Source organism: Haliotis cracherodii, unplaced genomic scaffold (genome assembly GCF_022045235.1).
Source record: "Haliotis cracherodii isolate W230 unplaced genomic scaffold, xgHalCrac1.p SCAF_6, whole genome shotgun sequence".
NCBI classification, from domain to species: Eukaryota; Metazoa; Mollusca; class Gastropoda; order Lepetellida; family Haliotidae; genus Haliotis; species Haliotis cracherodii.
This window is the reverse complement of record NW_027266319.1, coordinates 46,478,271-46,505,739: the sequence shown is the minus strand read 5'-3', so window position 1 is coordinate 46,505,739 and position 27,469 is coordinate 46,478,271. Positions and strand designations below refer to the sequence as shown.

The 27,469-nt window shown below is 38.7% G+C and overlaps 1 protein-coding gene across 1 annotated transcript in view; it reads right to left on the bottom strand.

Moving 5' to 3' along the window:
- LOC139445013 (CXXC-type zinc finger protein 1-like) overlaps nt 1–27,469 on the bottom strand; it is a 101,457-nt gene that overhangs the window by 46,419 nt on the left and 27,569 nt on the right. The window contains exons 3-8 of the mRNA XM_071226072.1: nt 26,534–26,634; nt 19,846–19,970; nt 15,602–15,691; nt 11,767–11,835; nt 11,428–11,519; nt 6,649–6,721 (exon numbers count right to left, since the gene is read on the bottom strand). Of these exons, the coding sequence (XP_071082173.1) occupies nt 6,649–6,721; nt 11,428–11,519; nt 11,767–11,835; nt 15,602–15,691; nt 19,846–19,970; nt 26,534–26,634 (550 nt within the window). The remainder of the gene's footprint in view (nt 1–6,648; nt 6,722–11,427; nt 11,520–11,766; nt 11,836–15,601; nt 15,692–19,845; nt 19,971–26,533; nt 26,635–27,469) is intronic.

Genomic DNA, 27,469 nt, shown 5'->3' with positions numbered 1-27,469 from the left:
CGTACATATTATGCAGGTCATGCTGGCCTGGCTTGTACCAGCTATCTATTTCCCTTCTCTAAGATGCACTGTTAACCTGTACAGTTTATTGCTTAGACAACGGCTTGTGCCCTCGACAGCCCTCTGTCATAATCTAGAACTATTTATTTTGACAAGAAGTTTGACAAGAGCTTGCGCAGATACGAGCTTCCTCTCAGGAAGCTTACAAGCCTTCCTCCCACACATGCGCAGTCTGTACATGTCCGCAGCATTGTTATCAGTTGTAAACAATGACAAGCAGTTTCCACCACCTCCCCAACCCCCTCCCATAGCTAAACACATTATTGTCATACCTGATACTGTATTAGTTTAAATTCATCTCACTTTATGTATCATACTCAAATTCGGAATTCTCAGGCCTTACTATCCTACTCAGCTTGCTTTGGATAGTTCTCCTTAAAGTTCAATAATCCATATCCAACTTTTATGCTAGTTGTATTCTCATTTATTGCATCATTTTGTACAATTCAGTGTAGTCACTCGCTGTGCTCTGATGCTCAGAAATATAGCCAATCATGGGCACCCTCAAGTCATACCTGAGAATTCCCCATACGCCAAACTTATCATTTCTATTTTATCATAACAAATGTTTGAAACTACTTTGTGTTTGGTTGTCATTATAAATGTTAATTTAAATATTGATTGTTGTGTGGGTTATGTTTTATTATTACCCAAATGCGGTCTTCATCTTGTCTATCAACTGTAACAAAGATCATCCTTTGTTTCAATTTTTAGACAGAAAGACAGACAGACATTTTATTTACGTCTCACTGTGTGTACAGGCATACATAAATACATAGATAAAACATTTTAAAATATACACACACCATTCCTTTAGGAATTATGAGAGACTAAATCTAAAATATATACAACATATGTATGTAAAAAACAGCTGTTAAGTACAAGTTCTCACTTATGCATTTTCTTGAGACTGATGAGTAAATGGTATAAATTTATGAATAAATAATGAATTTGTAAATAAAGGAAATAAAAAACTGTGTATGATTCTTTGGACGATACAAAACTACACACTTGAGGATGATCTAAAACAAATGAATAATCCTTTGTGTAACTGAAACTGACTAGAACCATCGACCACTACCAAAGGAAAACCTGTTCGCCCTAGCGGTGTACATGGTATTGAAGAAGACATCTGAGTTCTGTGTCAACACCAAGGTTTTATCCACCCAATATCAACATGTTAGTGGTCTTCCAGATTAACTGTGAGTTGTAGAATGGTGAGATATGGAATAAACATAAGCACAATTTTGTACTTTGCACGAAAGTGATCAGTTTTGATATTATTTGGTCAAACGTTAGAGCTGTACAGTGACAGCCAAAGGGTTTGCATATGGACATTGACAGGTATGTATTGTGGAAATATTCATTTCATTGTCGCTAAGAATGAATTGTTTTTCTGTCATGACATTAATCTCTGGTCATGCCCATGCACTTAGTGATCATGTGGCTTGTTGATTTAAACAATATTTATTTCCCAAAACAGTAATTGGTAAACAGGCAAAGCCTATTTAAACACCTCTCTCTACAAAGGACATTTAACAATTAATAAGAGTAAACTGTACATAACGTAATAAATTTAGATATATTGTACCTACTGTTGCAAATATAATACAAATATACAATATACAATATACAAGTCACACAAATACCCACATACATATATCGGTACATAACCAAACCATATACCTCTACATACCAGCATGTCACACATACAAATAACTATCTGGTTGATGTAATCGTAAAGAAGACATATTTAAATTTTTAATTTTTTAGATTTTGCAAAAAACAAATGAAGAGATTGTACAATAGCAAGGTTAGTATGAGTAGATGTTGTAGCATTTCCATATAATACTGAATCCAAGTCATATCCCTTTATATAGTAGTACATATTGTTCCGAAGATTGCAGTAGTTGCGACATGAAAAGAAATAATGTGCAGGATCCTCATAATGATATCCACAGGAGCAGGTAGTAGACTCATGAATATGGCTATGATATTTGTGTGCATTTATATCACTGCATCCTAACCTGAGGTGGGAATGGATGATTTGACAGAAACAAGTACCATAATCTATAGGATTTTCTGTTGTGGTGATACATTTAGTGAAGTCACATACAGTGTTTTGACTGAACATTATCCGGTAGTGCATTCTACAGTCGCACTGTATCAGGTGAAAGTGATGTAGTAGTTAACTGTTCTAGCATTTACAGTCTGTAGCTGTGAAGAAGGTCTTAAACTGTAACATGCGCCCGCTGAGACATTAGGAGGAACAAGATTACATAGATATTCAGGGGCCAACTTGTTAACCATTATGTAAAATGTTTTAAATTTATGAGATTGACATCTTTTGGATAAGGGTGTAAGGTTAGTTTCAGAATATATAGACTCGTGACTGGTACCACGAGTAGCTCCACATATTGTTCTCAGTGTGTCTAAATTTAGCTTTTCCAATACCAACGCTTGTTCTTGAGAACAATTATCCCTTACCTGGTCACAATAGTCGAATATTGGGAAAAATAAATGATAAATATATATTCTCTAAAAAAATTCTGGACAGGTGGTATTTGAAAGTTCCAAAGCAGTTAATCATTGGGCTTACTTTAACTACTAATTATCTATATGATTTGACCAGTAGCCATCTTGCTGTAAAATTAGACCTAGGTGTTTGTGCAATGAGATCTCTGTTCTTGGTGTACCTTTCATTTTAAGAATGGGTTTTAGTCTTGGGTAAATTTTCCTTGAAAACATTTAAGTGACAAATAATCTGCAAAGACACATATATTACTGTCTATATCATCAACCAGGTCATCTATAAAGATAAAAAATAATAATAATCCTAAGACCGATCCCAGTGGAATACCCACCATGACAGATTTTAAGTGTGATGTTTTGGAATTTATTAGTGTTCTATTTGATAGATAACTGTCAAAACATTTCAACAATTTACCTCAAATTCCACATGAAAATAATTTATAGAGTAATCCTTCATGCCAAACTTTATCAAAGGCCTTGCTAATGTCACAAAACACTGCCTTTACCTCTTTTCCATTGTCTGGAGCCTTTGAAATAAAATTATACAGATTTATTAATTGATAGCTGGTGGAATTGCCTGGAATAAAGCCTGAAAGGAGATTGCTCATAATACTGTTGTCTTTGAAGAAGTTAAACACATGTTTACAGATACATTTTTCAAACACTTTTGCCAAACAACTTGTTAGTGCGATTGGTCTATAATTACTCCATTCGCCTACATTTCCTTCTATGTGAATTTGCGATACAGATGCTAATTTCCATTTTGATGAAAAAACAGAATATTTTAAGTGACATGTTAAAGATTACTGATAATGGGAGATATATACTTTTTGCAGAAACTTTGATGAGTTTGTTATTTATACCGTCAGGTCCAGGTCTTGGTGGTATCAACAGAAAGTAAAACGTCTTGAATTTCCCCTGGTGTGAGGACAATATGGTCCAACGTGTTAGAACATTCAGTACTTACAGCGGGCAATGTTTTTGACAGGAATTCGACTGTTGATTGTTCAGAGAAATAGTAGTTTAAAATATTTGCTTTACATACATCATCATCATAGATCTTATCTTTATATAAAATAGCGGGAAAGATAGTATTTGGATTTTTGTTTTTTAAACAAGAGGCCCATAGGGCCTGTATCGTCACCTGGATATTGACACAATCATGACAAAATATACATTTGCACTGCACATGTATATAATACTACAAATATTTCGTAATTTTGATCATGTCAGCATTTGAAACAGGTGGATGGCAAATCTGACAGCATGAACATGTATTTCTCTTGATACAAATATAGCATAAAGATCTGAACCGTTTCCATGTTATGATCCAGGATCTATGTTTCCAGAGGCAAGGCTGGACCACAGGGAGAATCCTATCGGCATATATGTATTATTCTCTTCATAACAAACAAATGTATACAATGAATCTGTTTAATATAGGGTGGGAATAATGTCGGTTTGCATGTTATGGTCAAGGTTCTAACTCCTTTGGGAGTGCCGGACAGATGAACAGAAGGGCCACCAATCCCTGGTAGCATATGTGCATTCCACTCATTATACTCAGGAATTGTACATTATATGGTGGGGATCTAACTGTGTTATAAACCCTGGGTGTGGGAGGGTGTCAGCCCCTCCATTTGTACAGTTGTGAATTCCCACCCCCTGAGAATACTTCCAACCAAATATGGTTGATTTCCATCTCTCAGTTCCAGTGGGGATCGTTGTGGGGTTCAGCCCCTCCATTTCTCAAATTTGAATCCCGATCATTGGAGAATGCTTCCAACCACACATGGTTGAAATCTATATCTTAGTTCCAGAGAAGAAGTCGCTTAAAGCAATATAGCCAAATTAACCCTATTTGGCCCCACCCCTCAGGCCCTTGGGGCAGTCAGCCCCTCCATTTGTACAGTTTTGAATCCTCAGCACTGGAGAATGCTTCCAATGAAATATGGTGGATATCTATCTCTTAGTTCCAGAGAAGAAGTTGCTAAAGCAATAAAGCCAAATTACCCCTATTTGGCCCCGCCCCTCAGCCCCTCCATTAGCACAATTTTGAATCCTCAACACCGGAAAATGCTTCCAACCAAATATGGTTGATATCTATCTCTTGGTTCCAGAGAAGAAGTTGCTTTAAGCAATATAGCCAAATTACCCTTATTTGGCCCCACCCCTCAGCTCCTTGGGGGGTCAGTCCCGCCATTTGTACAATTTTGAATCCCCACCACCTAGGGATGCTTCCAGTCAAATTTCGTTAATTTCAAAGTCGTTTGAATAAATTGTTGACATACGGAGAAGGGGGACGGAAGTACGACCAACGCCATGGTATTGCATGAGCTCACCTTGGTCCTTCGGACCCGGTGAGCTAAAAAGCGCTTCACCATACTCCACCGAGTTTTAGCACCTCGGGAAATATTAACTTTTCTTCTATTTTTTTGCAGTAATTTTGTTTTGCAATTCTAACAGAGGTGACAATTTGATTTCGTAATTGTCTACAGGTTTTCCAATCCAAGAGATAGTTTCTCTTTTTTGCAGTTTCATGTTTACGGCTGCGTTTATGCATTAAATGACAGATGTCATTGTTCATCCACGGATTGTCCTTACTTATTGTCTTATTGGAGACGCAAACGTCGTAGCTTTTACAAAGTATTGAAGTGAATTCTGTTACTGCATCATCTACGCAATTGCTACTAATTATTGTCATCAGTCATTATTGAGATCTGCTGATAGCCAATCAACATCAATGTGATTAAATATTTTTCTGGTATTTGCAAATTTTGGTTTAGGTATGTTAATTCCTACGGACACTGAACAATGGTCACTGCAAATAGGGTCAAGCACACTGTAGGTCGTTACAATACTATAACGTGATACAAAGATCAAATCAAGTACCGTACTAGAATGGCAGGTTTTTATAGTTGGCTCAGAGATTATCTGTTTTAGACCATATGCCAATTGTAGATATTCAGTTGTTTTTTTTATTTACTCCAAGAAATCAATGTTACAATCTCCTGTTATAATTATGCACCAGAATTTTTTTATATGACCTGGGCCCACTTGCACAAAGTGATCTTAGCGCTAAGATGATCGTAACTTCCATACTTTAACATAGGCTTACAATAGTTTTAGCGCTAAGATCGCTTTGTGCAAGTGGGCCCAGGATCCATATAGCCTCAAGTCCAATAGTAGTTCATTGCTCCATGCATTTAACGTATAAACTATTCCTGACATACATTGTGATGCCACCAACTCTAGTGTTGCCATTAAGCCTAAACGGTAATTGATAGCCAGGAATAGAGACTTGACTATCCGGAATGCCAGGATTGGCTTGTTGTAGATTTGTTAATGAATGAAAAGTGTACCTTCTCAGCCAAAATTAAATAATTTGAAAGTACTGGAAAGTGAAAATTTCTCACTGAGAAATATGTAATCGAAAAGTTAATCCACTCCCAGATGGATAATAATGAAGCAACAACCAGCAATATTCCAGCTATATGATGGCAGTCTGTAAATAATCAAGTCTGGGTCAGACAGTCAGGTGATTGGTATCATTAGCACCGATCCACACATTTGGGATACAATGACTTGCATCAACCAAGTCAACGAGCTTAATCCTGTGACTAGCCTCTTACGACAAGCATTGGTTGCTTCACGGGTCTCATGAAATAAGAACTATGTGCAACCCAAAGTGATTGTTTACCATGTGTTTGTACTATATTAATCTCTGTCAAAGACTTCATAATGTTCATATGTTCAATTGTTTCTTGAAAACCTTAAATTGTCCTTTTTGTCACATGTGAGCCTTAAAACTGTATAAGGTAATGCAGATCACTATGACCAAAAAGAGTTCTGACCACAACTCATCATTGTGAAAAGATCTTCACGAGCAAAATAACTATGCAGTACTACATGGCTAGTTCAATATGTTGAGAAGCCAAAATTCTGGATATATGATAAAGCCTTTTTACTCTTCTATTTATATGTTCATTCACTACTATAATATTGAGAACAAAATGTTTGAGAGATGCAAGTTTGCTATGAACAGTTTATTCATACCTTTGGTGTTCTGATCCTGTTCTCAGCTTCAAAGTCACAGCTATCATCCAGGTCCTCTTCATCCTGTGTGCCCCTGAACACAAACCATGCCACTGTCAAATTACACATCACATTACACCCTGTGTGCCCCTGAACACAAACCATGTCACTGTCAAAATACACATCACATCTCACCCTGTGTCCCCCTGAACACAAACCATGTCACTGTCGAATTACACATCACATCACACCCTGTGTCCCCCTGAACACAAACCATGTCACTGTCAAAATACACATCACATCTCACCCTGTGTGCCCCTGAACACAAACCATGTCACTGTCAATATACACATCAAAACAACTCACCCTGTGTCTCCCTGAACACAACCCATGTCACTGTCAAATTACACATCACATCTCACCCTGTGTCCCCCTGAACACAAACCATGTCACTGTCAAAATACACATCACATCCCACCTTGTGTCCCCCTGAACACAAACCATGTCACTGTCAAAATACACATCACAACAATTCACCCTGTGTCCTCCTGAACACAAACCATGTCACTGTCAAAATACACATCACAACAATTCACCCTGTGTCCTCCTGAACACAAACCATGTCACTGTCAAAATAGACATCACATCTCACCCTGTGTGCCCCTGAACACAAACCATGTCACTGTCAAAATACACATCACAACAATTCACCCTGTGTCTCCCTGAACAGAAACCATGTCACTGTCAAAATACACATCACATCCCACCTTGTGTCCCCCTGAACACAAACCATGTCACAGTCAAAATACAGCTTACAACAACTCACCCTGTGTGCCCCTGAACACAAACCATGTCACTGTTAAAATACACATCACATCTCACCTTGTTTCTCCCTGAACACAAACCATGTCACTGTTAAAATACACATCACATCTCACCTTGTTTCTCCCTGAACACAAACCATGTCACTGTTAAAATACACATCACATCTCACCTTGTGTCCCCCTGAACACGAACCATGTCACTGTCGAATTACACATCACATCTCACCTTGTGTCCCCCTGAACACAAACCATTTCACTGTCAAAATACACATCACAACTCACCCTGTGTCTCCCTGAACACAAACCATGTCACTGTCAAAATACACATCACATCTCACCTTGTGTCCCCCTGAACACAAACCATGTCACTGTCAAAATACACATCACAACAACTCACCCTGTGTCCTCCTGAACACAAACCATGTCACTGTCAAAATACACATCACAACAACTCACCCTGTGTCTCCCTGAACACAAACCATGTCACTGTCAAAATACACATCACAACAATTCACCCTGTGTCCTCCTGAACACAAACCATGTCACTGTCAAAATACACATCACAACAACTCACCCTGTGTCTCCCTGAACACAAACCATGTCACTGTCAAAATACACATCAAATCACACCCTGTGTGCCCCTGAACACAAACCATGTCACTGTCAAAATACACATCACATCTCACCCTGTGTGCCCCTGAACACAAACCATGTCACTGTCAATATACACATCAAAACAACTCACCCTGTGTCTCCCTGAACACAACCCATGTCACTGTCAAATTACACATCACATCTCACCCTGTGTCCCCCTGAACACAAACCATGTCACTGTCAAAATACACATCACATCCCACCTTGTGTCCCCCTGAACACAAACCATGTCACTGTCAAAATACACATCACAACAATTCACCCTGTGTCCTCCTGAACACAAACCATGTCACTGTCAAAATACACATCACAACAATTCACCCTGTGTCCTCCTGAACACAAACCATGTCACTGTCAAAATAGACATCACATCTCACCCTGTGTGCCCCTGAACACAAACCATGTCACTGTCAAAATACACATCACAACAATTCACCCTGTGTCTCCCTGAACAGAAACCATGTCACTGTCAAAATACACATCACATCCCACCTTGTGTCCCCCTGAACACAAACCATGTCACAGTCAAAATACAGCTTACAACAACTCACCCTGTGTGCCCCTGAACACAAACCATGTCACTGTTAAAATACACATCACATCTCACCTTGTTTCTCCCTGAACACAAACCATGTCACTGTTAAAATACACATCACATCTCACCTTGTTTCTCCCTGAACACAAACCATGTCACTGTTAAAATACACATCACATCTCACCTTGTGTCCCCCTGAACACGAACCATGTCACTGTCGAATTACACATCACATCTCACCTTGTGTCCCCCTGAACACAAACCATTTCACTGTCAAAATACACATCACAACTCACCCTGTGTCTCCCTGAACACAAACCATGTCACTGTCAAAATACACATCACATCTCACCTTGTGTCCCCCTGAACACAAACCATGTCACTGTCAAAATACACATCACAACAACTCACCCTGTGTCCTCCTGAACACAAACCATGTCACTGTCAAAATACACATCACAACAACTCACCCTGTGTCTCCCTGAACACAAACCATGTCACTGTCAAAATACACATCACAACAATTCACCCTGTGTCCTCCTGAACACAAACCATGTCACTGTCAAAATACACATCACAACAACTCACCCTGTGTCTCCCTGAACACAAACCATGTCACTGTCAAAATACACATCAAATCACACCCTGTGTGCCCCTGAACACAAACCATGTCACTGTCAAAATACACATCACATCTCACCCTGTGTGCCCCTGAACACAAACCATGTCACTGTCAATATACACATCAAAACAACTCACCCTGTGTCTCCCTGAACACAACCCATGTCACTGTCAAATTACACATCACATCTCACCCTGTGTCCCCCTGAACACAAACCATGTCACTGTCAAAATACACATCACATCCCACCTTGTGTCCCCCTGAACACAAACCATGTCACTGTCAAAATACACATCACAACAATTCACCCTGTGTCCTCCTGAACACAAACCATGTCACTGTCAAAATACACATCACAACAATTCACCCTGTGTCCTCCTGAACACAAACCATGTCACTGTCAAAATAGACATCACATCTCACCCTGTGTGCCCCTGAACACAAACCATGTCACTGTCAAAATACACATCACAACAATTCACCCTGTGTCTCCCTGAACAGAAACCATGTCACTGTCAAAATACACATCACATCCCACCTTGTGTCCCCCTGAACACAAACCATGTCACAGTCAAAATACAGCTTACAACAACTCACCCTGTGTGCCCCTGAACACAAACCATGTCACTGTTAAAATACACATCACATCTCACCTTGTTTCTCCCTGAACACAAACCATGTCACTGTTAAAATACACATTACATCTCACCCTGTGTCCCCCTGAACACAAACCATGTCACTGTTAAAATACACATCACATCTCACCTTGTGTCCCCCTGAACACGAACCATGTCACTGTCGAATTACACATCACATCTCACCTTGTGTCCCCCTGAACACAAACCATTTCACTGTCAAAATACACATCACAACTCACCCTGTGTCTCCCTGAACACAAACCATGTCACTGTCAAAATACACATCACATCTCACCTTGTGTCCCCCTGAACACAAACCATGTCACTGTCAAAATACACATCACAACAACTCACCCTGTGTCCTCCTGAACACAAACCATGTCACTGTCAAAATACACATCACAACAACTCACCCTGTGTCTCCCTGAACACAAACCATGTCACTGTCAAAATACACATCACAACAATTCACCCTGTGTCCTCCTGAACACAAACCATGTCACTGTCAAAATACACATCACAACAACTCACCCTGTGTCTCCCTGAACACAAACCATGTCACTGTCAAAATACACATCACATCCCACCTTGTGTCCCCCTGAACACAAACCATGTCACAGTCAAAATACAGCTAACAACAACTCACCCTGTGTGCCCCTGAACACAAACCATGTCACTGTTAAAATACACATCACATCTCACCATGTTTCTCCCTGAACACAAACCATGTCACTGTTAAAATACACATTACATCTCACCCTGTGTCCCCCTGAACACAAACCATGTCACTGTTAAAATACACATCACATCTCACCTTGTGTCCCCCTGAACACAAACCATGTCACTGTCAAAACAGACATCACATTACACCCTGTGTGCCCCTGAACACAAACCATGTCACTGTCAAATTACACATCACAACTCATCCTGTGTCTCCCTGAACACAAACCATGTCACTGTCGAAATACACATCACATCTCACCCTGTGTCTCCCTGAACACAAACCATGTCACTGTCAAAATACACATCACATCTCACCTTGTGTCCCCCTGAACACAAACCATGTCACTGACAAAATACACATCACATCTCACCCTGTGTGCCCCTGAACACGAACCATGTCACTGTCAAAATAAATATCACAACAACTCACCCTGTGTGCCCCTGAACACAAACCATGTCACTGTCAAAATAGACATCACATCTCACCCTGTGTGCCCCTGAACACAAACCATGTCACTGTCAAAATACACATCACATCTCACCTTGTGTGCCCCTGAACACAAACCATGTCACTGTCAAAATACACATCACATCTCACCCTGTGTCTCCCTGAACACAAACCATGTCACTGTCAAAATACAACAATTAATGGTGAATGGAGAACCAGATGGACGATGGGCAACAAGCAATGACATAAGGTCACTTGACTTTCAGTCAGGTAAGCTAAAACTTGATTTGCAGATTTGACTTACGTCAAAGCTGACTGATTGTCTTTAACAATGAAAACTGACTATGACAACTCACTCTCCAAATGGGATGTATTCTGACTCTGTGATGCTGGTATCTGCATTGGATGAGTTCTTCCTCTGCCACTGTTTGCTGGTCAGTGACAGTCCCTACACAAACATCACACAAATACTTCAGTGCATAAAATCTCATCGGTTATCTATGTATTTTCCAAACCGTTAATTTTCTCTATTTTTCAGGTAAAAATACATATTGTATCTTGAGGAGAAAAAAGAAATGACTTTTTGAGTCTATTTGTACATTTTGTGCTTGCACTTTCATTTCTTAAATTTCATGATTTCATAATCATATTCATGCATAAATTAAATAATTATCATAAGTAACAAACATACTCACAAAATTTGCACACTGTCTCAAGCGACACTTTTGCCTGATTTTGTTTGGTCCACCAAACTTTTTCATATCCTGAGATACAATGAAAGAGAATGAACATAAACAGCATTACTACTAAGTTTCTGGCATGTGTGGTGACTCCCTTGTAGACCCCCCTTGTTTTTAAAATTAAACCGTCCTGATGATCCATGAATTTTTCTCCCATAGTTTATGAACTAACGGACTGTCAAAATCTTCAATCATTTACATTACGGTAATGACAATGGCTCCTTGCCTTTGATCCTTAATTTTGAACATGTGACACTGCACAAATATTAAGTCCTAATAACAGCCCATATGCTGCTCAAATACAAGTAGGGGGTCAAATATTAAGTTCTAATAACAGCTCATATGCTGCTCAAATACCAGGAGGGGGTCAAATATTAAGTCCTAATAACAGCCCATATGCTGATCAAATACCAGGAGGGGATCAAATATTAAGTCCTAATAACAGCCCATATGCTGCTAAAATACTAGTTGGGGGTCAAATATTAAGTCCTAATAACAGCCCATATACTGCTCAAATACAAGTTGGAGGTCAAATATTAAGTCCTAATAACAGCCCATATGCTGCTCAAATACCAGGAGGGGGTCAAATATTAAGTCCTAATAACAGCCCATATGCTGCTCAAATACCAGGAGGGGATCAAATATTAAGTCCTAATACCAGCTCATATACTGGTCAAATACCAGGAGGGGGTCAAATATTAAGTCCTAATAACAGCCCATACTTGAAACTTGAAACATGATAAGTATGCTGCTCTCAGAGCACATAGAGACCACAATGCTGATCTAGACCGCTTTAGATATTTTAGACGCTTGTTTAAGAAAAGTTTCAATTCCAAAAAACAGCAGTAACTACAAACTCAGAGGGACAAATTAGTCGCAGCTAGATCTGACCCAAGTCTCTGCCTCTGATAGTTTAAACCATCCCATCTCTGAACAAGAAGTATTATCCCACATCAAAAATCTACCTAACAACAAATCCCCAGGTCCAGATGGCATACCAAATGAATTTATTAAATCCTGCAGTAACCTTTTGAACCTATTCTCACGAAGATTTTGAATCAAATATTCTCTACTGGTTCCTTCCCATCTTCATGGGGTAAGAGTATAATCTGTCCATTATATAAATCTGGTGATAAATCAAATACAGACAACTACAGAGGAATATCTCTTATAGATACTTTATGCAAGGTTTTTACATCTATCCTAAACAGCATATTACAGCAATGGTGTAACACCAATAACATCCTCAGTGAAGCTCAGGCTGTTTTAGAACTGACTAATCTACTGTTGACCATATTTTTACATTACAAGCTATTACAACAAAATATTCTGGCAAAAAGAGGGGAAGATTTTACTGCCTCTTTATTGATTTTTCGAAAGCTTTCGACGCTGTAAAACATGATGTTCTGTTAGATTCAATAAAGAAAGTAGGTATATCGGGTCCCATTTATAATGTCCTAGTTTCCATGTACAGTGGTTTATCAGCCTGTGTAAGATCAGCCAAAGGTTTATCTCAAGTGTTTCCATGTAATGTAGGTACTCGCCAAGGTTGTGTCTTAAGCCCACAAATGTTCTTAATTTTTATTAATAATTTGTCCACAGTATTTGAGGAATTAGGTGGTAAAGGTATTCATATTTCTCCTGATATAGATAATTTATGTGCTCTTCTTTTTGCTGATGATGTTTCTGCTCTCTCAGATAGTTGTGCCCAGCTTCAAAAGAAAATTAATGCTTTGGAAATATTTTGTAATATAACAGGCATGCAAATTAACTTAAAAAAACAAAAGTAATTGTATTTAGACAAGGTGGCCATCGCAGTTATGAAAAGTGGTTGTATCATGGTGAACCTATTGAAACTGTTTCAACCTATGGATATCTTGGCTTAATGTTTACACCTAAGCTTGTATGGAGTAAGGCACAAACTACTCTAGCATCCCAAGCCACCAAAGCAATTTTAGCCATTAACTCTTTTCAAAAGAAAATTGGTAATATCACTTGTACAGATCTGTTTAAGGTTTTTGACTCTATGGTCACCCCCATCTTAACCTATGGCTCTGAAATTTGGGGTACTTGCTATTGTAAAAAAAATCGAATCTGTCCAAATCGCCTCTTGTAAGCATTATTTAAAAGTAAACAAATCAACATGCTCAAATATGCTTTTAGGGGAATGTGGGAGGTTTCTTTTACAACTCACTTACATGACTAAAGTAATTAAATATTGGTGCAGGCTCTTACATCTTCAACCACACAGGTTACCTTCCAAATGCTATTAAATGCTTAAATCTTAAGATGATGTTGGGCGGGTAACTTGGGCGACTAATGTTAGAAATATTTTATTCCAATTTGGGTTTGGTTTTGTATGGCTCAATCAAGAGGTGGGTGACTCTAAAGCTCCTATTCTCCATTTTAAGCAAAGGCTCAAAGATAATTTACAGCAATTCTGGAGTGCTTCTGTAAACTCTTCTCCAAAATGTGATCTTTATAAGCATTTTAAATCCATGTTAAATGTTGAAAGGTACTTGTCATGTCCACTCCCTACCCATTTAAGAATTGTTTTTACTAAATTCAGATGTTCAAATTTTAAAATAGCTTTAGAAACTGGCAGATATAGTAAAACAGACCGTTCACTCAGATTCTGTAACTATTGTAGTAGTAAGGGAGTTCATGTCATTGAGGATGAATTTCATGTACTCTTTAATTGTAATTTATATTCTGCCCTAAGACAAAAATACCTTGTTCATCTTCCTATGCCTAATCATTACAGTAATTCTCATGTAATAAATATTCTTAGTAATTATAATGAGCAAACATTATTTCTAGTTTGTAAATTCTTATATTATGCTCACATAATAATTAATGATAAATTCTGTGCCCTGTAAATGTCATGCTCACATGTCTGTATTTTGGGCCATTGGTCTTTTACTGAATAAACATGTCTGTCTGTCTGTCTCTGTCAAAAACCAGGAGGGGGTCAAATAACAGCTCATATGCTGCTTAAATACCAGTATTAAGGTCCCAAGCTGGTTATTCTGGTTACACAATATGGACACAAAAAAGCCTCCAATGTCTCAAATCACATGCCAGAAACAAATATGATCTTTGTGATGATCTTTGTGATGATTGATTGTAACAACTTGCATTCAAGGATAACAATCATAATAGACATTAAGTTTACCATAAGATTTTCTAAACTATTAAAAGCTTGTTGCATATGGAACAAAGCTAAGATGCCCAGTGTATAACTGACAGAAAACCCACTTGTGTTCAATATTGAAAAATGACTAATAAACTCAAGTGGATTTCCCAGCTGCATGGAAGTTCAATTGAAATGTAACACTGATTTTGTGATTGTCTGTCATCAGGTCACATTTTTTAACACATATCTATTTGACCACACAATAAATCATAAAACTGAACTACAACACATTATAATCTCTCGTGTCTTAAGAACAGATCCTACGCATATCTTTCACATCTGCAAAATGTACTTCTTTTTCACACAAAATTAACATATCAACATCCAGTAATTTGGTATGATGAATCAGACATTATAAAGAGTTATATTTGCCTTTACACTTCCAGCAATAAGTCCAAAGCCCAAATCTAGTAAAATTCTGATCAGTCTTGTGAGCTCTGTTAATAATAGTCCATATAATAATCCTAAAATCTAGAAGCTGATGCTTTAGAGCCAACTGTTGCAGACTGAAAAAGTTTAGGAACAGACTGCTGACATGTCTCCTTTTATGATGAATATCTCAAGACTGGCCTGTGTCAAGTTGTTATCGCTCACCTTACAGAAATCACATCTTCCACAGTCCTCCTTTCTGTGGCATGATGCACACTCTCCACACCGGCGTGTAGATTTTTTCTGCTTCTTTTGCTGGAATACACAGAATTAACCTCCTACATAGAATGGGTCAAGGAGCTTGCAGTTGTCCTGTTGCAGGGACGGCAAGGTGGGACCACCATGGATGGTCATTATACAAATTGGAGTACAAGTAGAATATGTAATGGTTGTCTTCTCAGCTCACATTAACCTGAAGTCCTAATGGGGTTCCCAAATGGCTGACAATTTTGAATGGTAAGCCATAATCGGGTGGTGGAAAATCATTGCCCAACTTACCAGACTCATTACGTGAGATTGCCAGACAATCAAAAACAAATCAGCTCCAGCTATCCAAAGACTACCTTACAATTTAGGAGACAGTGAGTCAATGCTGATAAATTATATGTAACAAGCACTGAATACATGTTTGAAAAAACTGTAAACATAACAAGTATGACCACTCCAAAGATGGCAAATTAATCAAAATGAAATTGCAGGCTGTTATTTGACCTACTTTGTGATAAAAAACACCATTTTTAGGTAAAAAATCTGGACAAGTGAATTTTTACTTCTTATTTTTTGTCTTGGAACAAGTTCACAATTTTGATATTTGCATGCCTCTGCTTTCAGTAAGTATCACCACCACCCTAGGCACTCTACTGTGTACAACATATTGATTACAAACTGGCCTCACTTGTTATGATGCAGCCTCCATTATGTAGGGTATTGTATCATATTTCATTCTTACCATTTTATTCACAGATGACAAAATAAGTACCTATATACGATTTGGACATGAAGTGAGGGAACAGGGCAGGATCAGAACATTTCCTAACAGGTGTCAATGATGTTTTCAACATTGACAACTTTCAGAATTGTTCATTAAAATTGATCATGAAATACATTATAGACTTTCAATAAGTATATTTCTCACCTTATACCATTTGTTCAGTTAGGCAGTCCTGGTCACAACAACTGGCATGGCTGGTGTTGTTGTTATATTTGTTTACTCTCATGACATATGGCATATGGACTATTTGGTTGTGGTTTGATTTCTAGGTGGATTTGAGGAATGGGCATAATGTAAAACATGTGATGCCTTGATCCTCCACTCAATCTGCATTCATTGGCTTACCATGCTGTTAGTTAAAATATTATGACAGCATGTTGTCTTCCATGCAGTATTTCGGCATGGAATGTCGTCTACACATGTGTATATATTACAGTCGATGTTGATAATCAGGCATTATGAAACTGACTTAAAATTTCAGTGAATATGCATATTGCCTGAAAAATGAGACAGGATTTTAGACAGATTGGCTTAAATTTTCGAAACAAATTCTTGATTTAATCTTATATTAATTTGGTTCTATTTCGATCTTATGGTGCTCAAAGTAACTTGTCTAAGTATGCAGTTTACACAAAAAATTGGATGCAATCTGAAAAAAAATATCAACAAATGTCAACCCATCACTAATTATCTTTGTTACCTTAATAAATTAAAAGTAAAACAGATGAGAAACCAAATAGTTAATTAAAGTACTGTCGGAAATCCTAGAAAAATGCTCTTCTGGCTTCATTTAATAAATACGAGTCAAATGATGATAAACTTCATGTGTTGTCATTCCTATAACCTGAGGTAATTACCTAACACCTGTCCCGAGGTGATGACCTCACACCGGCCCGTACATTCTCACAGGTGCAAATGTCCCCTGAGTTGGGGTGATCTCAAAATATTGCTGTTGTTACTTAACTGAAATGTGCATTGATGGAGTAGCAATTAAGAATATGTACTACATTATATTTGCTTGGAAAAATGATGGAATAGTTAAAAGCTGCGAAACTGGTTGAGTATTGGAAGGTTGCGGTTTTGGAATCAAGAAGTATTTGCTGTTCTACAGATGATTTCTTGAAGTAGCATCTATCTCTCCTGATGACGCATATGAATCTGTACTATCACCCAAAGGTATGATAACTGGTTCAACAAGGCTGATGTCTAGCAAAGACTGAGTTGATCCTCCCTTTGACATGTGTGAGTTTGAATGTTTTGTTATGTCTTCTCACGAACCATCCATAGTTAGCCAAGATAGGCACAATAGGTTTGAGCTCACAATGTCTGACTGGCATACTTAAGGCAATGTGACCGTATTGTGCCTCAAGGACATATGTCTTGTACTTAACTAGTTTCTTATTCAGCCAAATTTACTAGATGGTGGTCTGAAGTTGACAATGTCATATATTCCTGCATACGCAGCCTTCAGACTACTCATGGTTAGTGCAACAGTATCTGATTCCCGGACGTTAAATAAACTGACATTATCCATGACAGTGACACTGAGGTTGTTTAATATAGGCAATAGCTGATGTTCCAACCAGTCTATGAACACCTCCTATAATTTCCTTATGAAAATCACCATTTTTCTTTTTCACCTCGAAAACTAGCACACATCCATCAATAAGCCCCCAGATCAAAGGTTGTGGCATGCAAAACCATGACACGATTACCTTTACCTGATGGTACCGTGGGTGCTTTTTGTCCATCTGCCAATAGGCACATGCAGTCAGTGGAACGATTCATCAAAGTAAAAGATCTGGGAGCCCTGACTGCGATGAATGGTGCGGAGATAATATAACCTCATCGACAGGATGGAATATTTTCCCCTGAAAACTGCTTGGTCATCGCCACACACAGTGTATCGAAATCGGCAATATTTAGTGCAGTCCTGGAAACATTGATTGTATCTTTAATTTCCTTCCGAATTTTACAAGTCGGGGGGTACCTTTTGCCCATAAAGCTTGTCAATATATCCTTTTATGTCCCAGTTTCGTTTTTGAGACCACCTAAAAACCTTTTAGTTTTATTCATAATTTCTCAGATTTGATGTATTGAAAACCCCATAGCTTGGGCAGTCGGTAAATCTAAACTAACAAGTGCAAAAGTGAGCGTGGCTCACTAATACCCCCGACCCGCCTAGTGTGTCAGTAGTTACAAATTAAATAGCTAGGATAGGGTTAGCCTTAGGGTTTGAAAAATTCATAAAAAAATGGAAAATTAATAAAAACAATTTTTTTCTTTGGACTGCACCCTTCCATGTGACACAGATTATATGTACTAAGTTTGAGATGAATCCACTGAATAGTTTAAGAGAAATCGCGTGGACAAAGTTTTCAGACGGACGTCAGGGTTTGTAAAAATTCATAAAAAAATGGAAAATTAATAAAAACAATTTTTTTCTTTTGACTGCACCCCTCCATATGACACAGATTATATGTACTAAGTCTGAGATGAATCCCCTGAATAGTTTAAGAGAAATCGCGCGGACAAAGTTTTCGGACGGACTGTCGGACAGACAGACAGATGGATGGACAGACAGACTGACGGACGGACGGACGGACAGACGGAACCTTGGTATAACTATATACAGATATACTATAAAAACGATTTCCCCCCTATCTCTCTAAACTTTCCTAATACAGATTCCATATCGTGTACCATGGCAATGTAACATGCATGGGAACAGTGTTGACAAAACAAATGCAGCGTCATTTTGTTATTTTAGAAGATGCACATCTAGAGTTTTCTCAATATGATTTCTTTTGTGTGGATTAGATATTTTATGAATACTCCATTATTATTATCATTATAACAGAGTCACATGCTCATATTTCTAAAGTCCGTTTTGGACTGCCATCATTGGACTAAGAATAAATGTGAACTTACTGTTTTCATTCAAATTTTTCTCCTGTAAACTTGTCAATAGGTCTCCTTGTGACTGAAATACTTCCAACCACAGGTAGGTCGATTGGTAGTTACTTGATATTTCAATAGCAGCAGTTTGTGAATTTTTTTATTAGTTTTTAACGGGCAAAATATTTTTCTAGCATTTCCGGTAGTACTTTAATAGCTACATTGGAGATTAAATTCACGTGTCTATTTCATTTCAGTATTATTTTTCAGGCAATATGTATATTGTCTTTGACAGTCCCGGTACTCCATGCTCAGAGCTCACTGATCACAATGATCTTTTTGCAAATTACAGGGTGGGTTATAAAACCACAACACAGCCTCCCTATTCAATCAGCCAAAATAGGGGTAGGCGAAAACTTGAATATGGTCTTATGCCTGTCACACTACAGTAGTTACTATTGATAGCATCTCCTTTGACAACAACAAATGCAAATAAATTAACAGTATTGTCGGTATTTACCTTATCTCGAAGTTTGCTACTTGCATACTCTGTAAGGTAGTATTTTTCTGCATCACTGGATTCACTTTTCAACTTCTCCTTTGGCTTCTTCGGCTTATATACAACTTCTAGTGTATTGTTGACATCTGATTTGATAATAGAATCATAAGTAGCTGCAATACAGCTTCAAGGATTTTATTGGAACTGGTGCTAGACATGTAACCCTAGTACCTGAAGACAGAAAGAAACTAGCACTTTTTGTCAATAATGACTTTGGCCCTCAATTTCAGCCAATCACATTCTTGATTATTTCAAGTTGAAAAAATGGGTGCTAACTCAAACATGTCCCACCGTGGTTCAGTACACAAAGAAGAAGAGATATCTTAAGTACCAATAACCATTCCAAAGGATATGACCTCCACTGAAGGTAACTAAGTAAACCTGGTGAACTCAGTGAACTCAGCATAAATGTACAAAAATTAATCCTACAACAGTTAATACTTCGGAGTTATCATGAACATAAAATATTTTTTAAGGAATTTGACTTTCAGAGTGAATTTGAAATATTAGTTGCAAGTATTTCAAGAATAAACCAAAGGCCTTACCAGCATATATACCAATAATAATGTCCCTCAGTGTATTTCAAAGACCAGGAGAAAAGATAGAATATGCTACTCATCGGGAGTATGTCACCTTAATATCATCAGATAATCATTACTTTTTATACTCAAGTATTCAAACTATATAAACAAAATATAACAACTACATGCATAAGACTCTTAAAAACATCTGCAAAAATGGCATGGTGAAAACAGCTAACACTGTTTCATCATGTTCAATGACCAACAATAAGGAGTATGACAGTAAGGACACCATGAACCTTGACGTGACCAAACATCAAAGTATTCCCATTTACTGCAAGATTATTTTGGTGTTGTTTCCTTCCAGAACAAATAACAAAACTCCTCTTCACTGTCACCTATCCATAATCAGTTGTGCAAGTAATAGTATCTTGTGCACATGAAGACAGACAATCTCACTTCTTTAAATATCTGCTCTAGATGCAAATAATTGGGGAGGTTGGTGGGATTACTCCTGATGTAATAGAGGTATGTATTCTTAGAATTGTTAACAATGATAACTACTGTTTGATCATTCCTGCGAATATCCTACCTCTACTGCATCATAGCCAGAACCCACCAGAGGGTTGTTGTTAGTACCAAACAAACATGAAGTATTTCCAAATGGTAATAGACTAACGATAAGGTAAATGTTGAAACCAAACACCTTAAAAGAACTAATTTAGAAGATGTGAGGGACATAAGCAAATATGCGATGAACTTCCACTGAACCTACATATTTGAGTCCCATTGCCGTGACTTTATCAGAAGACCTTCCATATTGTCTTTCAGACCTGAGGTCAGTGGTGTCACTTCTGGTTGATAAAATCACTTCCGGCGGACCTGTCATCATTCCCATGACCTTTTGCTGTTGCAGGTTAAATTTGTAACTAATCTGTAATTTCTTTATCATGACATGTCACCAACTGTTCACCATACCTTATAATACTCTAATGTTATATAATACTCTTACTTGTGGTCTGCCAGGTACATCCTGGGCCCTGGCACATGCAGTCCTGCAATTGCTGTAGAGGCAGGTCACATGACTGTCCTCTATAAAAACTACACGTGCTATGGGCCCAGCACACACCATGCTGGGGCAATCTAGATGCCACATATAACATCTAATTTGTCATATTCACAGGTATGTTTAGTGAGAGTTGAGTGAATGTTGTATTGTGATATAACTTTAATCGTTTTATCAAAACATGCTATATGTTATTAAAGTGTGAATTATATTATAGATATTTCTACATATTACATGCTTTGATATTGAAAGAGCCATATGCCATAGGAAACATGCAAAAGTTCACTGGGAGACAACCCTGTTCCGCCACTATAGGCCCCAGGGAGACTGTTTAAGCTGGGCTGAATGTCACGCAAGTAGAAGTCAATGAACATTTTGTTTTATGGTGACCGAGTTCCAAGACACTAGGCTCGTTGATAAAACTTCTCATGTACTGTGAAAGATTCCAGTATTGGGGTAGATAGTTCTGTGTAAATATCTGTAATCTTGGTCTTTAACCATCCTGTGACTGTGGCCTTAGTTATGTCTTTGTCAGAGGCAGTTAAAAAAGACATCCTGTTTCCTGCATCTTCTGTGAGGCTCTGGCAGATAAACCCTGAGGCTCGGATTGGGCAGAGACAACAATCAGGCTGGTCCACAATTATACTTAGCACAGGTATGGAATAAGACCTGCAAATGTAGACTTGGAGAAACTGGAATCTTGCATCTAAGAGATGATAGTTTCCAGGCATGAAGATGAAGCCTGTGGGAGACTGCCATACATTATGTCCGATCTAGACTGACAGAGATAATCTCTACACTCCTGTAGTTTGTTATAACTTCTTGTTCTGATGACGTCTCTTCTGTTGACCTTCACATCATTCCTGTGACTAATAGCGTGATTCCTGCAGTTAACCTATATATCCAGATGACAATAATGACCTACCTTCCAAGGCTGCTACTATCAGAACTCTACTCTCTGAGTAGAAGTGTAGAAGCAGGCTGACACATGTAGCACATGCAGCCTGGTAGGCAGTGTCTAGTGGTACACTAATCGGTGTCTGACATGTGCCCCACAGATACACCGGTATATTGTGGTGCAAATCTTCAGCAATATGTGTTGTGATACGTTTGTAAATGTTGATAGAAAATAGGAAAATAGTATCTTTCTGATACAACTTGCCTCTGACGATCTTTTTATCAATTAGCATACACATCGCAACTATCAAGCTCCTGACAGCGATAGCCCGTTCGAGAATCTCTCTATACCGAGAGTATAACAAAGGTGTCATGCACTGGGAAGGAGCTTGATGGTATCTGACATTAATACAGGGAATAACTCTGATTAACTAAGGAAAATGTAAATTGGCAATATATAGCAATATGTATCGCAATACAGGTTAAAGTATGGCAATATATTGCAATACAAAATCCAGGTCAATACACAGCCATACCTCTTACATTATACTACTTACGTGCATAAAAAAGTAAAATTCTCAGCAATACAGTAGGAACTACCAGTGACAAGTAAACTAAAAAACGTAACTGAAGATAATGGAACTACATTGTGACAACTACCAATAAGTGCTAAACAAAAATCTCTTGATGCTGTTGCACACAGAGAAAAGACATGAGATTTCCTGCCCATTGTGTATGTGCAAGATTTTTTGGTTTTGGTTTGTTGTTTACACCGCACTTTGCAATATTCCAGCTATATGACGGCGGTCTGTAAATAATCAAGTCTGGACCAGACAATCAAGTGATTGATATCATGAGCATCGATCCATGCAATTGGGATCGATGACATGCATCAACCAAGTCAACGAGCCTGACCACCCAATCCCGTTAGTCGCCTCTTATGACAAGCATAGTGTTCATTTACGTTAAGCATGGGTTGCTGAAGACCTGTTCTATGCGCAAGAGGCCTGGGAAGCAAGATACTATTATTTGCACAACTGATTATGAATAGTTAACATTGAAGAGAACTGCAGTTCAAAAGATTTTAAAGTATGATGACCAAGAAAATACAGGATATATGGCAATGATGGAATGTTTTGTATGCACAGGAATTACATGGTGTAACAATGGACACAGTGATGGCACAGGATCAAACTAAAATGAATCTTCATGATATTTATGAAAATATATAGGGAATCAGAGCAGTCCCATTATCTATATACTTATCTTTCCACAACATTATGCAATATTCCTTCTTGCTTTTATTATATAACAATGTAGAACATATTCAACATTGTTAAAACAATAATCCCCCAAACACACCCTCCGACCACCTCGCTCCCAGCATGCTCCTGCACTACTCATAATTTTTTTGACAAGTGGATCCAAACGTTAAGGGGATGGACAGACAGGCAGTCATGACGTGTTGTGTCAGGATAAGTATATAAATAGAGCGAATACTCTGATTCCCTATATTTTCTAACTTAACCCTCCACGACTGTATGCAATTATCCAGAGATGCCAACCCTAATTCAAGCTTTGGAAAAACCAGTGGGGTAAACAAATGTAATTTCATGTGACAAAGAGTAATGTTAGAGTACCACGCCATGATGCTGTTTTTTGCTTCGACATTTTCATTTGGCCTATATTTACGTGAAGCATGAGAACACATGCATTGTCGCTAGTAATTATGGCCACATATGCAAGCCTCACTATTTAAAAAGAGGGCGATAAAGCTTAAAAATAAGCAGGAAAAAATGCGCTGTATGGTTAAATATGACTAAACCTCGAAATTTGATATCAATCCAAACATCAAAATTGAAAAAGTACTCGAAAATGGAAGTTCCATAATAGCATGTGAGGTACAAGTTCTGCCTATATCCTTCCCCCTCCCTTCCCAAAAATATATATACCGTATTCGACGTAATAAGCGCCTGACCTGGCAATTGATTTCTCTCAGATTAACCCAAGATAGACCTCCGCATGTTGACCACGGTCAAACTTGCTTTAGGTGATGTCGAGAGTGTTGAGTTTACTGACACATGCCGCAATGGCCAAGGACAGGAGAAAGGCAGCTTTTTGCGTAACAGGCACCAATTCTGCATTGGAAAGAGGTATGTAGGGAGAAACGAGGAGGTGATGTAGAATCAGTCCTAAGTCCCAGGCCAGAGGTCAAAACTTTATTCACTGATCAGCCTTACGGTAACCCTGTAGGATAGATGCGAGTTCAGGAGCAGTGGCAATACGGGTAGAACGGGAAGTGCCAAGGACCGAGTTATGGCCAAGACATAATTGGCAATGGTAGAATAAGAAATCAACTACTTTTAGTCATACAAAGAAGCCATAGAAGGTTTGTGTGTTTGACGAATAGCAAGAGCTGCTGGCTTAGAGAAACCCCTAGTAGACTATGCATTCTGCAAAAGATCCGACGACTCTAGGCACTGGTGTGGTTGATGAGTGTGTGGATTTCTGAGCAGACCAGGAAATACATGGAGTTTTAAGTCTGGCTCTCCGGCGATTCGGAGAAGATGTTCACTGTGGATGCCGTTTTTTTTAATAACACAGGCGAGGATGCGGAGGTGAAAACCTATACACGTGGTGGCTGTTCCACTCGATGGCAAGTGAATTGGGATCCCAAGCCAGAGCATCCGGTATCTGTGATATGAACGTATGAAGCTGGTGGTTGTAACGTGTTGCAAATACGTCAACATTTGGTAGCCAAAGGTCTGGTAAATCGTCTTGTAAATCGGGTGTAAATGCCACTCTGTGGGCTGGGGGCACTGACTGTGGTGAGATAGGGCGTCAGCAAGAATGTTGAAAATGCCTGGAATGTGATGAGCTCTCATCGCCAACGGGATGTCATCTATGAGAAGGTAGAACATGAACGTGAAGACTTCATATGAACCATGAAGTCCAGGAGATATAATGAGCATTGTCCGTCGCTATCATGATGCAAGTTCCTCACAATATCGTCCCCCACGTCTGAAGGGCCAATATGACTGCTTGAAACTCCAGACAGTTGAGTTGTCAGTGGAGAAACAGGGCGGTCCACAATCCTGAGGCCTGGAGATCTTGACTTCTTGAAGTAGATTTGCCAATCCTGCGCCATGTGGGGATGCGCCTTAAGTAGCTGGAAAAGTAGGCGGCGTCTGAGGAGGCACCTGAGGCTCCAGATCGACTGACACATTAGGGTGCGAGATCGGGCTTGCCAATAGGCATCAGTGGCAGATGACAGAAGACAAGGTGACGGTGGAGCAGGTGCCATTGTAATACAGGACAAGTTCTGGAGCAAACAGATACGAGGGGGGATGACTGTGTAAGTATGAGTATGGTTTATGCCACTTTTAGCAATATTCCAGCAATATCACGGTAGAGGACAGCAGAAATGGTCTTCACACATTGTACCCAGGTCGGGAATCAAACCCGGGTCTTTGGTGAGACAAGCGAACGCTTTAACCACTAGGCTACCTGGCCGCCCCCTAAGAGGCGACAAAGCAGGCAAGGTAGCCCAAAGGATAGTCAGAGGCTTATGAGAGGGGTTTGAAGTCTGAATTTAGCTAGGTAAACGTTGAAAAGGTTGGAGGATAAGGGGGTACATTCAGAGCATAGCTGGTCCAAACAGCAGGGGACCCAGCAGTCTGGTCAAGGCCAAGGGAATCCTTTCTTACAATGGTAGTCCACACACTTTCGAAGATGGAGAAGGTTGTCATCAACCACCGACATCATAACTGAAATAATCACATCATCCATAATATCTCAAAATCTACAACAGAAAAAGAAAATATAAAAGGACAGTATCACAAACATTAACGGAAACGCAGTTGTTTGTGTTAAAACAAGGGTAGTATAAAACATGAGAAACGGAAAACAAAACGGAGCTTTCACATGCCGAGAGTTATGTTAACAATGGAGGGAAAGAAATGTGCGGTAGGTAAGTAGCCGTTATTTGATATATTTATTGATAAGGAATGGCTAGGGACCTGTAGATAAATGTACATAAGGAGATATTCAATTCAAACTGAAAAGACAAACAAATCCAATTGTAAATGTGGAGTGGAAGCAAACATGTCTGTTCTCAGGGGGCGATAAATAACATAAACCAGAAATGAACATTTAAGCAACTTACTTCTACATTTATCACAGTAATATCGTTTGATAGAGCGGGCATCTGACTGTGTGATGCCAATACAGTCCCCATGGTACCACTCCTCACAGTTATCGCACGCTCTGGAAATACAACATATCATATATCAACATACATTCCATCACCACTGAAGCAGACCCATCCCAAACATTTTCTGAGAGGCCCAAAAGTTTCCCACAAGAAATATTTACAGCAGACCTCCTTCAACTTAGACTCAATATCTCACATCAATGCTTCAGTCCTTAAACATGTCCTTCAACAAGTATCATCAAGTTTGCACACATGCTAGTATGTGGAACCTCAGGCTACACATTCACCTTATATCTCACCTGATATCTCAAACAAAGAAATGAGTCTGGAGTGAGTAATATACTTTAGAATTTCTATTTTAACTCAAACCTCAATTGTGAGTATTAATTTCCCTACATACATTTAGCTGATTTATGAGCGAGAAAGATTCATAACATTTGCAGAAAGTATTTACATGTCCAAGTAAAATCACACATTCTGTATTCGGTTTTCAAAACTAACACATTTGGGAGAGTGGCCTGTTGAGGTGCATGACAAATGTTTCATTGGCTGGTATGTCGACTTGTTTGCTGCGTTTATCTATCTTGTGTTTCTCAGCCACTTTGTGTACATTGTTTCTGCTAATCCTACAGTGGTGGATTTCTTTGTTTGGGCGATAGTTTCGCTTTTTTAATCATCGGTTTAACGCTTTTTCTGTTTTTCAAAGTTAAGTTTGGTCAAACATTTGGGATGAAGTATGCCCTAAAATATTATATTACAGGATGTGTAAAGCAAGATGACTCTATTCGAGCTGCAATGATAGAGGCAGGACACGATATGATACTTATCTTGATATTTTGGTCTCAACACGATATATATCTCGATACGTAACAATACCAAAAAACAGAT